Source organism: Solanum dulcamara, chromosome 2 (assembly GCF_947179165.1).
Source record: "Solanum dulcamara chromosome 2, daSolDulc1.2, whole genome shotgun sequence".
Lineage (NCBI taxonomy): Eukaryota > Viridiplantae > Streptophyta > Magnoliopsida > Solanales > Solanaceae > Solanum > Solanum dulcamara.
In genome coordinates, this window is record NC_077238.1 from 67,405,324 (window position 1) to 67,419,129 (window position 13,806).

General features: G+C 31.5%; 2 protein-coding genes across 5 annotated transcripts; one reads left to right on the forward strand and one right to left on the reverse strand.

Moving 5' to 3' along the window:
• Positions 1-299: 299 nt before the first annotated feature.
• Positions 300-8,710, forward strand: LOC129880638 (uncharacterized). Of its 2 annotated transcripts, none has more exons than XM_055954757.1 (4): positions 300-635; positions 707-788; positions 7,214-7,372; positions 8,411-8,710. In XM_055954757.1, exons 1-4 carry the CDS (start codon positions 333-335, stop codon positions 8,500-8,502), a joined length of 636 nt encoding a protein of 211 aa, XP_055810732.1. In that variant the 5' UTR covers positions 300-332; the 3' UTR covers positions 8,503-8,710. The 2 variants fall into 2 exon arrangements, with proteins under 2 accessions (XP_055810732.1, XP_055810731.1); XM_055954756.1 differs by having other exon boundaries at positions 305-635; positions 8,405-8,710.
• LOC129880637 (thymidylate kinase-like) lies at positions 3,037-11,988 on the reverse strand. 3 transcript variants are annotated; one of them, XM_055954754.1, is made up of 5 exons: positions 11,564-11,988; positions 10,608-10,719; positions 10,470-10,529; positions 10,053-10,157; positions 3,037-3,453 (listed from the first exon to the last, which is right to left on the reverse strand). In XM_055954754.1, the coding sequence occupies exons 1-5, from the start codon at positions 11,974-11,976 to the stop codon at positions 3,451-3,453; spliced, it is 693 nt and encodes a 230-aa protein (XP_055810729.1). In that variant the 5' UTR covers positions 11,977-11,988; the 3' UTR covers positions 3,037-3,450. The 3 variants fall into 3 exon arrangements, 2 of the variants coding, with proteins under 2 accessions (XP_055810729.1, XP_055810730.1); XM_055954755.1 differs by lacking the exon at positions 3,037-3,453 and having other exon boundaries at positions 10,132-10,157; positions 10,613-10,719; XR_008765460.1 differs by lacking the exons at positions 10,053-10,157; positions 10,470-10,529; positions 10,608-10,719; positions 11,564-11,988 and adding an exon at positions 5,345-5,570.
• Positions 11,989-13,806: the final 1,818 nt, after the last annotated feature.

Genomic DNA, 13,806 nt, shown 5'->3' on the forward strand with positions numbered 1-13,806 from the left:
GAATGAATAACTAAAGTTTGTAAAAAAAATATATAAAAAAAACTAAATAAAGTGAAGGATTTTTGTAAACAAACAACTTGTTCTTAAAATTTAAACAACACATATTATTTTGAATACAACAAATCAAAAAATTAATAAAAAAAATTACATGATAACTTATATCATCATTACAAATTTCAATATAACTTATCCATCATAATTAATTTTTTCATTAACTTATATTCAAACCAAACAACTCTAAGGGTCTTGAAAGTACCAATAGCAAAAACTGTAAATATATTTCATTTCAAGGGGAGAAAAAAAAAATCAAACCTCTCAACTTTATCGTTATTATGTGGCTATTGCAACAGCAATTCTCTTTCGTATCAAAGAATTCACAATTAAATTTTGTAGGTGGTCCTGAAACAACTGTAACCAGCCACACAAAAACAAAGAAGAAGAGGAAAATGCTATCGTGCTCATTCGCGAAATCCATAGGAAGAGGAAGAAGAGATGAAGTATACGTAGCAGCTGTGCCTTTGAGAGCCACAAAAGGGCCTGCCCAGTTACTCATGTCCACTGCTTACTCTCTCAATTTCTGGGATTTACAGCATTTCATGGTCATTATCAACTCCTCCTCCTCCCTCCATTCTCAGGTTTCTCTCCCCTTCCCATACTCTATTTTCTCCTCAAAATTAGGCAACAGGTTACTAATCTGTGTGTTTAGGTTTTAGTGTATGATTTCCAACCTCAAGATCCGGAAAACCTAGCTGTAGCTGTTGCAGCTCTATCTGGCAGAAATGTACCGGGTGAGACCGTTTTACCGACTTTTCTAACTGTTTGGAAAGTAATTGAAGTTGGTGTAATTAGTAAGTTAGTAATTATTAGTCTAGTAATTATGATTGCTTGTTTGTTTGTTATAGTGTAATTATAATTATTCTGTTTGATTGCATAAGTATAATTACAAGATTATATTAAATTTTAAAAATAAAAGTTAATTTTTTAAATTTAAAATTTATATTAGACAAATAAGGATCTTTATAAATGATATTAAATTAAATATTAATTAATAAACATATGTTCTTAACTAATATTATAAAAAGTAATTTATTTATATTTTTTAAATTAGTATATTTTAAATAATTTAAGATATAAGATTTTTATGAACATCATGAAATGTATGTTTGACAAAAATGTTAATATTATAAATATAATGTCATAAAATTATTAAAACATTTGACAAAAAACATAATATATCAAGTTTAACTAAAAAATAAATATTTTGCAATGTGAAATATCAACACTACAAGAAAAACACTATAGCGAAGGGAAAACCGATCACTAAAAGTGAGATTCCGGTCCCTAAAGATCAATAACAACCGGAAAATATGGTCTCCACCCCATCTCCATAGCTTCCATCGCTAAAGGTTATTAAGGACGGAATGAACTAGCTGGTCCTTAATTTGTTTCTGCGATCGGTATAAAACTGGTCCCCAAAATTATTTTAGGGACTATATTTCTGGCCCCTACTAGCAAGAACCTGGTCCTTCAATATTTTTAGGGACTTTATTGACTGGTCCTTGCATAAAAGATCTACTGATACTTCAAGATTTTCAACCACCAGTTTAGTGGGCTTTTTAGGACCAGTAACTTGTGGTCCATATATATATATATATATATATATATATATATATATATAAATAAGAGAAACTTACATAAATATACAATATTAAGAAAATATTTATCATTTATAGCAATAAATATTTTTTTTCAGTGAACACTTATAATACATTTATAATACAATTTTAATACATATTGCAGAGAACTATTTATAAAACATATATAATACAAGTTTTATAGATGGATAATACATTTATCACATATTTTAATAAATTTATAATACGTTATGATAGTTTCTTACTACACAAACATAATATATATTTTAAAACACTTATAATACATTTATATTGTATGCATAATTCACTTTTAATACAAGTGTAGATTTATCATAGTATTGCTATATATTGCTATAAATGATAATAAATAAAAAATATCGCTAAAATCGATAATTAATTTTTAAAAAGCACTCAATCAAGTAATTTTTCCTATATAAAATACAATTTTTAATAGCAATACTCAAATGCATATATATAAAATTAACATAATCTACATTTAGACATACATGCATATAAATACACACTATAATACATCAATCAAGTCATTGTTTACCGAACTACTTAACAAAAAAAAAACTAACATCCTCGATCTTATCAAATAAGATAAATGTAAATGTCTTGTTGGCCTATCCAGTATCTTATGCTTTTTTGAGTTTCAAAACTAGCAGTACCCTTATCTGAAAAGTGTCAGGTCCAACAACTATTTTGAGCAATTTTGGGTCTAACTTTTAGCAAGCACATAGAGAAGAGATGAGCTTCATATTGATTCCAACATTCTTGGAGTGGAGTGAAACCCATATTTGCCTACTGTAGGTCTAGCAATTGACAAAGTCCAGCCAGATTGTGAAGGCCTAGTGTATTCTATTACACTAATCGTCATTGCAAGGTCATCGGTGTGTTCATGAAACCCAGTAGTTTACTGCATCTACAATGATGGAGACTGATCAAGAAAATATGCACAATGAATACATTAATTTTCAATAATGAACTTTTTGTTGAAGTGTTCTGTAACATTTAGAAGCGAAGTTCTAAAATTGGATTTGAGAGAGCTTCTGGTTAGCACTAGATCTCCTCATTCTTTTGTACTAATCTTAAAATGACAACAATTCTAACAAGAATGACATCCTAACAGTCCATTTAAACAATGTTGATCCAAGGACCTATCAGGGATTTGTACGAGAAGTGTTTCTATGAACGAAGTAGAATTTTTTTGCGTAAACAAAGGTCTCAAATTTTCAAGCAGATGCACCGGAAGATTTAGCAAGTTCTTGTAGTAACTCTTGTTGATATAAAGTAGAAAAAGACTGCACAAAGACTAAATTAGCATGATTGTCTTAATGGGGATTTCTATCATCCCCGCGCGCACGCACGCACACATATATATATCACAATGTCTTAGTATTAATAAAAAGCATACATAGGAGTGAAATGACAAGAATGGGCCAATGTATAAAGAGAATGCATATACAAAAGGATATAGACGGTACATGGCACTTCAGCTTAGACAGTTATTCTGGTGAATTTAAGGAACAACAAGATTTTGATTCTACTTCAATAGAAGATAGGGCACATCTGAAACTAATGACATATTTCAGTGAAAGCAAAATTATATAGAGATTCGTATGATCAACATAGAAATTATCAAATGGTGAAGATCGACTAGGAAAGGAATGACAGAGAGGGTCATCAGCTCTTGGACTTTCCTTCCAGTGATTGTCTTGATTCATGGATCACGAGCTCTATCAGCCAATGACCAAAAATTTTGACAACCCCATAATCACATAGCCTTGTGGACTCACTGAAAAAGCAATTGAAGTGTTAAACCATATAATGTATATAAATAATAGTAACAAAATGAATTTAAGTATAAACACACCTTAAAATATAAAATACTAACAATAATAGACCTATATGATCCATCTCAAACTTTGTATATGTGTGTGTGTGTTTGATGCATGGGAAATTTAAAAGTTAGTCCATATCAAGAGTGTGAAACATTTTAACCTTGCGCAGCTCTATTCTTATCACTGTCATAAAACATAGCAAAACACTAATTAGATTATTTCTTAATCACACATATTTCTTTAGTTCACTCTGTCATATGCCAAAGTTATCCAGATAGGAAGAACATATATACCACATGCTTAATAAAAAGCAAATCTCACATGGGCATTTTCAATAAAAGTTGTGATTTCACTCTTAACTGGCAAAACTAGCAGATGAAGGTGTTCTAAGTAGTGAATTTTTTTGACATACAAATAAAACTATTCTAGAATTGAAGTAAAGATCCAAACACAGGGACGGATATAGTCTTTTGACAATGGGTTCATCTAACCCATAACTAAGTGTGTGTGTATATATATATATATATATATATATATATATATATATATATATATATATATATATATATATATATATATATATACATATATATATATATGTAAAACCCTACTAAATTCTCAACAATTATTAAATTTGAACCCATAATTTTAACAGCACAATGAGTTCAATACGAAAAATCTTTTAAGTTAAACCCATTAAATTTTAATTACTGAATCCACATTTTTCCAGACATAGTGGAAAGCTCAAACACCAATTATTTTCTGGATCTATAAAACAGTTTTTCAAGTTCACATGAGTAAGTAAATTATTTTCTTAAGCAAACCTATCTAGTTGCTCTCATAAGAGGTCAACTATACAAGCAAGGGCATCTCACCTAATCCATAGAACTAATTTCAGTTATATCTAAGTTGAGCAATTCTGTTGTTTTATCTTTTATTTTTGCATAATAAAATTTAGTAACTTCATTAGGCTAAAACTGATTTATGAATCAATATCCCTTATAGTTTTGCTCTCAATAGTTGGAAAGCACGATTCTTGTTTTTAAGCTAACTCCTTTCTTCAGTACAAAATATTATAATTGCCCTTGGTTTATGGTAAAGATCAACTGCAGACTCCACCTTACTAACATTCTTCCCTGCAAGTTCTAGTTATAAGATTTGCTAATCTAGCTGTGATGCTTAAAGAGAACATACAATAAAGAAACACAAGAATCTCCAAATATTTACATTCACACCAAGAAATGTTTAACCAAGTGAACAACTCAAAATTAGTCATCTACAGGTACTCATAAAGTACTTTTGTTTTCTAACATCATAGATAGTTAAAATGAGTAGTATAGATAAACTGCCAGCTTAAATATTTCTTAGAAATAGTAGAATTAACCTATTCAATGGGTATTATCCTCACTACATTAATAATAAAATTCTTTAAACAAACATACAATAAATTTCTAGAATGATGAACAAAATTAGAACACCTAATGTGTTAGAATTCAACCAATTCACCTCATAGAAAAAATGTTCATATTTGCATCTTAAAGGACATTCAAAAAAGAAATCCTTTTGTTACCTAAAATTATTTAATCATGTGAACCAAACAGTTAAAGATAGAGATTTCCATTCCCAAATCCTCATTCCCCTCAAATCTTCTTTTTAATACCTAACCCTAGCCACAATTCTTCACACCAAGCCTAATACTCTAAGTTATGGCCCTCATGCCAAAATAATCAATATCAAGTAGACTCTTGATTTTCAAAGACGACCATTCTCAAAAAACAATGTTCAGCGAAAAAGAAAAACGTTGATTTAAACCCAAAAATGAAAAGATGAAGAAAGTAAACAAACCTATTCAGATAAACAAATCTTGTCATTCGGTTCGCAAATCTTCAACCACATTAGATAGATATCGATTGCGACTATAGACTTTGAGAGAGGAATTTAGGAGAGCCCATTATTAGGTATTCATAAGCTTTAACATAGAAAAAACAAATAGAAAGTATAGTGTTTTATTATGTGAAGGAGGAGGGGTTAATAAATACATTTATGTTTGTCTCTTTTTATATTGTCGCATGTCCATCTAAAAAATACAGCATTAAGGACGAGGTGTTTATTATTTTAGGAACCAGATTTACAGTCTTCGCTAACTCAAAAAATAAAAAGTAAAATTAAAGACTAGAAAAAAATTTCGTCTCTATAAGTATACTTTTTGGGACCATATTATAACCCGTCCCTAAATGTTCGTCTTTAATGAGGAATTTTCTTGTAGTGTAAGTCAATAGTACTAAAACAAACGAAATTGAAAATATGATATAAATTCTAAATTCAAAACAAAAAACTTTACATAATGCTCTTATATCAAATTTTAACACAACGTACATAAACATGATTTTAAATATTAGAATACTAACAAAATTATTTTTTTAAAAAAATAGAATAAAAAAAATAAAAAAAGGGCAGCCCGGTGCACTTAAGCTCCCCGCTATGCGCAGGGTCCGGGGAAGGGCCCGACCACAAGGGTCTATTGTACGCAGTCTTACCTTGCATTTCTGTCAGAGGCTGTTTCCAAGGCTTGAACCCGTGACCTCCTGGTCACATGGCAGCAACTTTACCAGTTACTCCAAGGCTCCCCTTCAATAAATAAATAATATAAAGGCTGGGAATAATAAATAAATAAATAATATAAAAATTGCATGAATGAAAAAGTAAAGGCTGGGAATGAGAAAGAAATGAAATATAAATAAAAAAATAAAAAATATATATTTAAAAATACTAGAATAACAAAAATATTTTTTAAAAATAGTAGAAATAAAAAATAAATTAAAATGAAAAAATATAAATATAAATAAAAGAATAATTGTAAAAAGTTTCATGTAATTACATCCCTCCCTTGAAAATTGAAGAGTGTAATTACTCACCTTCAATTACACCAATTTTTCTCTTACCAAGTAATTACTTGGTCTACCAAACATGCCAAAGAATGTAATTACACCCAATTACACCAAATCCTAATTGCATTGTGACTTTCCAAGCATGCTCTAATAGTTATGAAATTACAAGAAAGGTAGATTGGAAAAATAAATACTTATATATATGATTAACGTCCTAACTCCTAACCTTGAGCTAAATTTCTATAATTATTCAAAGAAAGGAGATGATAAATGAGTAATGCTATGATGCATCAGTGAATCATTGTTTTGTCAAACTCACACTACTTTTTGGTGAACTTGAACTATCATATATCCTCCATCATGAAGCCCCAGACTTTTACTCAAACTATATACTTCACCCCATCTAAGATGCTTATACAAACTTGAACTGTTCTCTAAAATCCACAGGAGAAATGGGTAGATTACTGTATAATCTTAACTTATCTGAATGATAAACAAGTTCAAACCTTCAATGTATTTAAACGTTGAATCTGTAAGACTTAGTCAATTTCTGAATCAGCATTATATCCAATCTGGTCTCTCTCTTTTGAATTGATAATCATAGGGATCAATTTCTCATAATATGTCTGACCTTTGTGCATACTTTCCTTTGGTTTCAGCCAACACCTGTTATGGTCATCATTCCGTAAGAAATGAGCACTTTAACTTTGATCATCGAAGTTGTATGGAAGTAAAAACAAGCTTTTCCTGTCACTTAACCATTATAAGTTCATATCAAAAATAGTCTCCTAAGCAATTCACATCTTACAAGTTTATACCATGACAGGAGTTGTTCTTACAAGGACATTGAAGAAGCTGCCTAAAAGGAAATGCTGGTTTGTTAGCTACTCTGAGGGTGATGCAATAGATGCGGCAAATAGATTCAACGAAGGATGGGATACTGACTTGAGGATTAACCATCATGACTGTCGAAACTATGCGAATGGTAATTCTCTTCAGTAAAGCAATGCAAACTGAGTAATATGTTCCTATGGTTGTCACCAAATCAGAAACAAATACCATTACTTTAGCCATATACATGTAAATTTCTTAATTGTGTAGGTCTTTAGGGAACTTACAGAAATCTCACTAGTTTAGGAGCTAATTACTTATATACACTCTAGTTTGCAATATTACGAATCTTATCAGATTTTGATACATCCAAATACATATATCTCGGGATATATGGGTCAAAATTAAGTGTAATTTGTTCTAGTTTACACTGTATCCAAGTGGATTCACATGTATATAAGATACATAGACAAATCTCACTCGCCTCTTTCCCCGTCTCCCTCGTCACTCTCCTATGTATCGGTATCCCAGATACATGTGATTCACCTCAGATACATGTATCTAGTGTGATTCGCATGTATCTGGGATACATGACTTTCTCACTCGCCTCCCTCCCCATCTCGCTCGCCTCTCTCCCTATTTTTAGTTTATCTGGTAGCAAAAATACATGTATGTAGATGTATTTTCTTCAATATATGATAGAAAACTCTTAATTAATGGTAAGATACGTAATTATTTGAAAATATAGGTAGAATTAGTATATATGATATGGATGTGTGTCTAATAAGGTAGTTTCTCATTTATTATTTATAGTGCATGTCATTGAGTGAAATGTTAGTAAATAGTTGAGTGTGGTCTAGTTTCCCTTATCAGTGTTTGTTCTAAGTAATCTCCTACTATCTTATTCTTTGATTATACTATTAGTTGTTGTTTTCTTTGTTTTGGTTACCGTATTGTTTGTTGCTGCTATTGTTCTTTTCTCCATTGTTTCTACATGGTTCCTTCACTACTGTATTTCCTTTTCATATTAATTTTGATATGCTTTACTTGAGCGTCTATTAGAAACAGTCTCCCTACCTTCACAATGTAGGGGTAAGGCTGCACGCCATCCTCCTCAAACCACACTTGTGGGATTACACTGGGTATGTTGTTGGCATTGAGTAAGAACTAACTGACTACTTTAAAGGACTAGTGGAGTATCTTACTGGAATGAAAGTAGTGCTGGAGTACCTACAAAGCAGCAGCATGGCAGGAGACGAGATGTCAATACCCAGAAAGGACTAAAGCATAATACTACTTTGTGGCAAAAGATGTATAGATTAAGTCATCAAGTAAACCTTTTGGCTTTTGACACTTTACCAGTCAATAGAAGTTCTGCAAATATATGTTCACAAGCTTTACTTACTGTAATCTGTAAATCACTTGTATTCTTTCTTACACATTTTCTTGAATGAACTCTAGTCCTCATAGAAAAAGGATAGTAATTCTTCGATTTGTTCTATATGCACACTTTGACACACAAGCAATTTGTTCTATAATGTTTTCTAAAATTTTGAGCTCTGGTGAATAAATTTCTAAAAGCTTAGCAGCAAAATTGTGAAGGAGTCTTGACACATGACAGTTGCTTAATGGTGACATGTATGTCACATCTTACATGTTCGAACCATGGAAACAAAGAAATGCAAGGGAAAGATGTGGTATATGTGGACTCTATAAACCGCTCTTCCCCTATTTTTGCACTAATTTGGAGTACTTCGAGCACAGGGTAAGCCCCTTTTAACAGCAAATGTTGTCCAGTTGGACTCATGAGAATACTTGGTTCATGAAGAAAAAGAGCTACTTTTTGGTAGAAAACAGGGTCAGAAAAAAAAAACAAAAAAAACACAATCAGCTGGATGCTTTTTGTGAACTTTGCTTATACAGCCCCTTTAGTAGACCTTTTCAAAAGAGCAAAATAGACAGTTAGAAGAAATGTACTTTATTTTTTGAGAAAGTAACTATTAGTTGAATAATCATCATCCATCATCAACTCATTACTATCAAGACAAAACTTTGGCTTCTGCTTCCCCCAGATCTATCAAACATGCAAATTTGAATTAACAGACAAGAAAAATCTGAGGTGACTCCATAACATCACCATTCACCATTTAATCCAGATACACACTCTCCACAAAATGTGGAGAAAATTCAAACTCACAACAAGCTGGTACACAGGGATCTATAAGACAAAGTACTTCTGCCCTGACAAAGAAATCTCTAAGATTAAATATATGCCAAAAACTCAAAATAAAAGATCATTACATGGAGTTGCAGATTCATGTGTGATGTTCTGCACACTTGACCTAAGATAACCATAACTGCAACAACGGTTTCCCTTTTTGGCATATTGTCATACAGTCTAAAACAATTTCTCTCAGCTTTTTTTCTATATCTTCAAGAGGAAGGGTCGCATCGATAACCAAGAATAAACAACACAATATTAAAAGGACAGTTATTGCTTGTGCTTTAGAATGTGATGCTTGCACCCATACAAGGTTAACGAAGTAGCTATTGTATTCAAAGCTCCAAAGAATATCAAATCAGAATCTCAGCTAATATCATTTAATCAATTTAGGTAGCATAGATTCATAATGTGTAGCATAATGGCGTCAAAAAAATAAATCTTAATTATCATACTGATTTAGTGGACATGTAAACAGACCGAAAAATCCAAACAAACTCAAAGAGAACGACTGAGGTGAAAACTATGCTTAATATCAGATACCTGCTACGTAATTTTTTTAATCAAACCATCGCTCTTGAGGCACCTGGAAAAAGAAGGAAAAGAAAACTACCTTCCATGAGGAATCATGAAGAGCCAAATAAGACTTGGCAACCTTTTTTTGAAACTCAAGCTTCTCATATCTCTCACCTCCATAACCTCCTCTTTCTGCAGCTTTCTGGTTATTTCAAGACCAAATCATCAATATCCACAATTCAATCAACTATAAGTGTAACTCTTCCGGATTAAAAATAACTAATGAAAAAATAAATATATATATATAACAAAGCAATGGCAAAACTAGAAATTTGAACTGAAATAGCACAGCTTATCCTGAATTACAAAGTGTCATATCTGACAGGAGCAGAGATAAGTTAAGAAATCCACATCTATCCAAACTTAAGATTTCAATTGCGTAAAATGCAATTCACACACTTATCTCTTTAACATAAGACCATTGAAGTAAACAATAATAGAAACTAAAAAGTACCTCCGGTGATATGTCAAGGTATACAACTAGATCCGGAGCTAACAACCCTATCTCTGGAGCCTGCAGTAAAAGATCTCATTGCTAAAACTTGTCTGAGAAACCAAATAGCAATGTTGAGGAAGTAAGACATGATGTCACCTTACACCACTCAATATCAAGTCCCTTGGCAGATGAGAATGCTACTCCAGAATAAGAATAGTGGTTAAAAATGAGAGTAGTTCCACTCCTCAGCTTGTCCTCCATTAACACTCTGCATTATTGCAAAGAAAATTTAGAACGACGTAAATGCACAAGCTTAATAGAAGGTTAAAAATCATGATAACATCAAGCGGATTCGACTGAAAATTCTTACATAAACGGTTAAACATGGAAATAAAGTTGTTGGCTGCTAAACCAGGTAAAACCTTCCAGATAATGACGATAAAATTCATTGCAATGTTGGTAAATAAGAATGAAGACTGGTGCTTAATTTAAAGGAATAGAAAAGAAAGAAGCAGGTGAAAGATTATTAACACTTCCATTTTGGTCAGAAGATCACACCATATTCAAAAAAAAAAAAGTTACTGAATTAGTTGCAGGAAAAGGTGAGTTGATGAAAATCTTTCCACAACCTAAGATAATTTTTCTCCTCTGTGAGATTCTGGCCCCAGTGCAGTTGACACACAGGTTTGAAACTCCGAGGAGTATTGACCCACCCCTCTATCCTCTACCCAACACAAATACCACATAGCAGGGTTTGAACAATGACATGCGCCTTAAGCACACGTCACGCGTTGTGTTCTTACTTCTAAATCAAACCTAAGAATGTTGAAGACCAGAAAATCATATTGTATTTTCTCTCAGTTTGTTATGTCCATATTTTCCTGAGAACATAACAATTAATGTGGAGAACTTGTCAAGTAGTTACTTTAAATTAATAGTAGCAGAGAAAATTTCAATACCACTTAGTTTCTCTTTCAATATATGGCTAAATACTATATGCCTAAATATGAACTTATGACAAATAGATGACTTCTGTCTATTGGGCACTCTTTGCATCATCTTTCACAAAATACATCATTGCTATACAAATTAGGTCATATGAATTGAAATACCTCTTCTCCCAACGATTTACGCTGAAGAGAAGATGGATTGCATGGTCATCCAACTGCGCCTTGTTAGCAAGAAAAGAAGAAATCCTTTGCCCAACACCTGTATCTCTGTCGGGGAATCTCCATGATTCAACTGAATGTCCTTGCTCATCGAGGTACGTGTATAGTCTGCTAGATTGTGATGTCTTCCCACAACGGTCAAGCCCTTCTAAAACAATTAAGGCACCTCTTGAACTGATATTTTCTTTGTTTTCCATATGAATATTTCTTGAAGGCTTAAAAGGTAATGTCAAACTCAAACTAGACTTCAATGACCCCTGAGCCGCAACTGCACCAAATTTTATGGGGAAAGAACAGAAACTGTATCTAGAGCAGAGCTGTCGTAAGCATAAGTTACTCCACTGAGTTCCCATCATTTAGCTTAGAGTCATTAAAACCACAACTAACAGGTACAGGAAAACATGAACATACTAATGCAATATGCTATTGCTGGAAGTCATTTCAAACAAAATGTGTATATTCATTTACATGTTCTGCATCCATACATGTATACATGAATTTTTAATCTAGATATAGACATAAATGTATATACAGTTACACGCTGCTTAATACTATCACATACTTTTCAGTAAGAGGTTCATTTACAATAATACTAGAAGTAAAGTAGCCCAATCACAATTGGTAAAGGGACCATAAAGATATGACATCTGGGTTTAACTTAATTTCAAAAATTAACTCATGAGGGGAGATTGTTCAAGTGCATAAAAGCAAACTATAGTCAATTCTCCCATCAATGTGAGACTCTAACTCACTCTAACACATCCTTAACGCTCACCCCAACTAGAGCATGGAGCGGGAGCCCAAATGGGAATGAAGCTGACTCTGATATTATGTAAAGATGTGACACTCAACCTCAAAACCTAGCTCATGAGGAGAGACTAACTCAAATCCATATAAGCAAACCATCAATCTATTTCCACACTAATGTGAGACTCTAACCCACTCTAACAAGGACAAAGGACAAACACAAGTCATCAAACAATCAAAGTAAATTCCATATTGTAGGGCCTCCTAAGTTCAAACCACCGAGATAGTGTATACACATAGGTACTAAGGACATAGAGAAACGATCTTATAGTTTCTACATAACCAAAAGAATTGAGATCGATCAATGAACATCCACATACATATTTTCACTATAAGTAAGAAATTGAGCGCTAAGAAACTTACAAGGCCTTACTGAAGGTAAAGAAAATTGCAGGCATATCTCATCTCACCATGAAACCTATAATTCAGTTTCATGAAAATAATTATTCGTTACTCCAAATCCCATGATCTGGTTTAGAATTTAATATATGGAAAAAAAATTAAAATATTCTTAAATTATGTGAAATAAAAATAAATATGCTTAGTTGATAATTTGGTTCAAAAATATTTTTACTTTCAATATTTTGGTTCAAAAATGCGTTACTTAAATAGGTCAAAAATGTCTTTTTTCAAATAAATATATTATTTTTATTCTTTTTTAAACACATTCTTTTACTAATGATTTTTTTTCATTAAAAAATATTTATCCTACTTCAAATCGTAAAAAATATTAAGAAATAAAAATATTTTCTATTTTATCAAAAATATTATCATTATATAATTGAAAATTAAAGATGGTGTTACTATAAGGACATTCCGATAAAAATATTACAAAGAACCATATTCTTGTTTCTTTTCTTTTAAAACCACTTTAACTTATAAATAAGTAGGAAAATAATCTTTATTTTTTTTCTTATTCTCACTTTAACAATTAAAATAGAATAACTTCATGTACCTTTTTAATTGATAATACATGTCATATATATAAGATCATGGTAACCCGCTATTAATTTTCATTTAGATAAAGATTAAAATTTTCTAATACGAGTTTTTTTAATTTCATTATCTTTTCCGAATTGAAGTAGAATAAACATTTTTAATAGAAAAAAATCATCATTAGGAAAATAATGTGTTTAAAAAGAAAAGAAATATATATTTATTTGTAAAAAGACATTTTTGACCCATTAAATAACAATAAGGGCATTCTTTTTACCAAACTATCAATTGAGAGCATTTTTGTTCATTTCACATTGTTTAAAGACATTTTTGACCCTTTTCTGTTTAATGTATACATATGGAAAACAATTGATCAATGTATATTATATAAATTTTTATATACATAATATAATTTTTTTTGATAAATTCACCATGGGCCTATT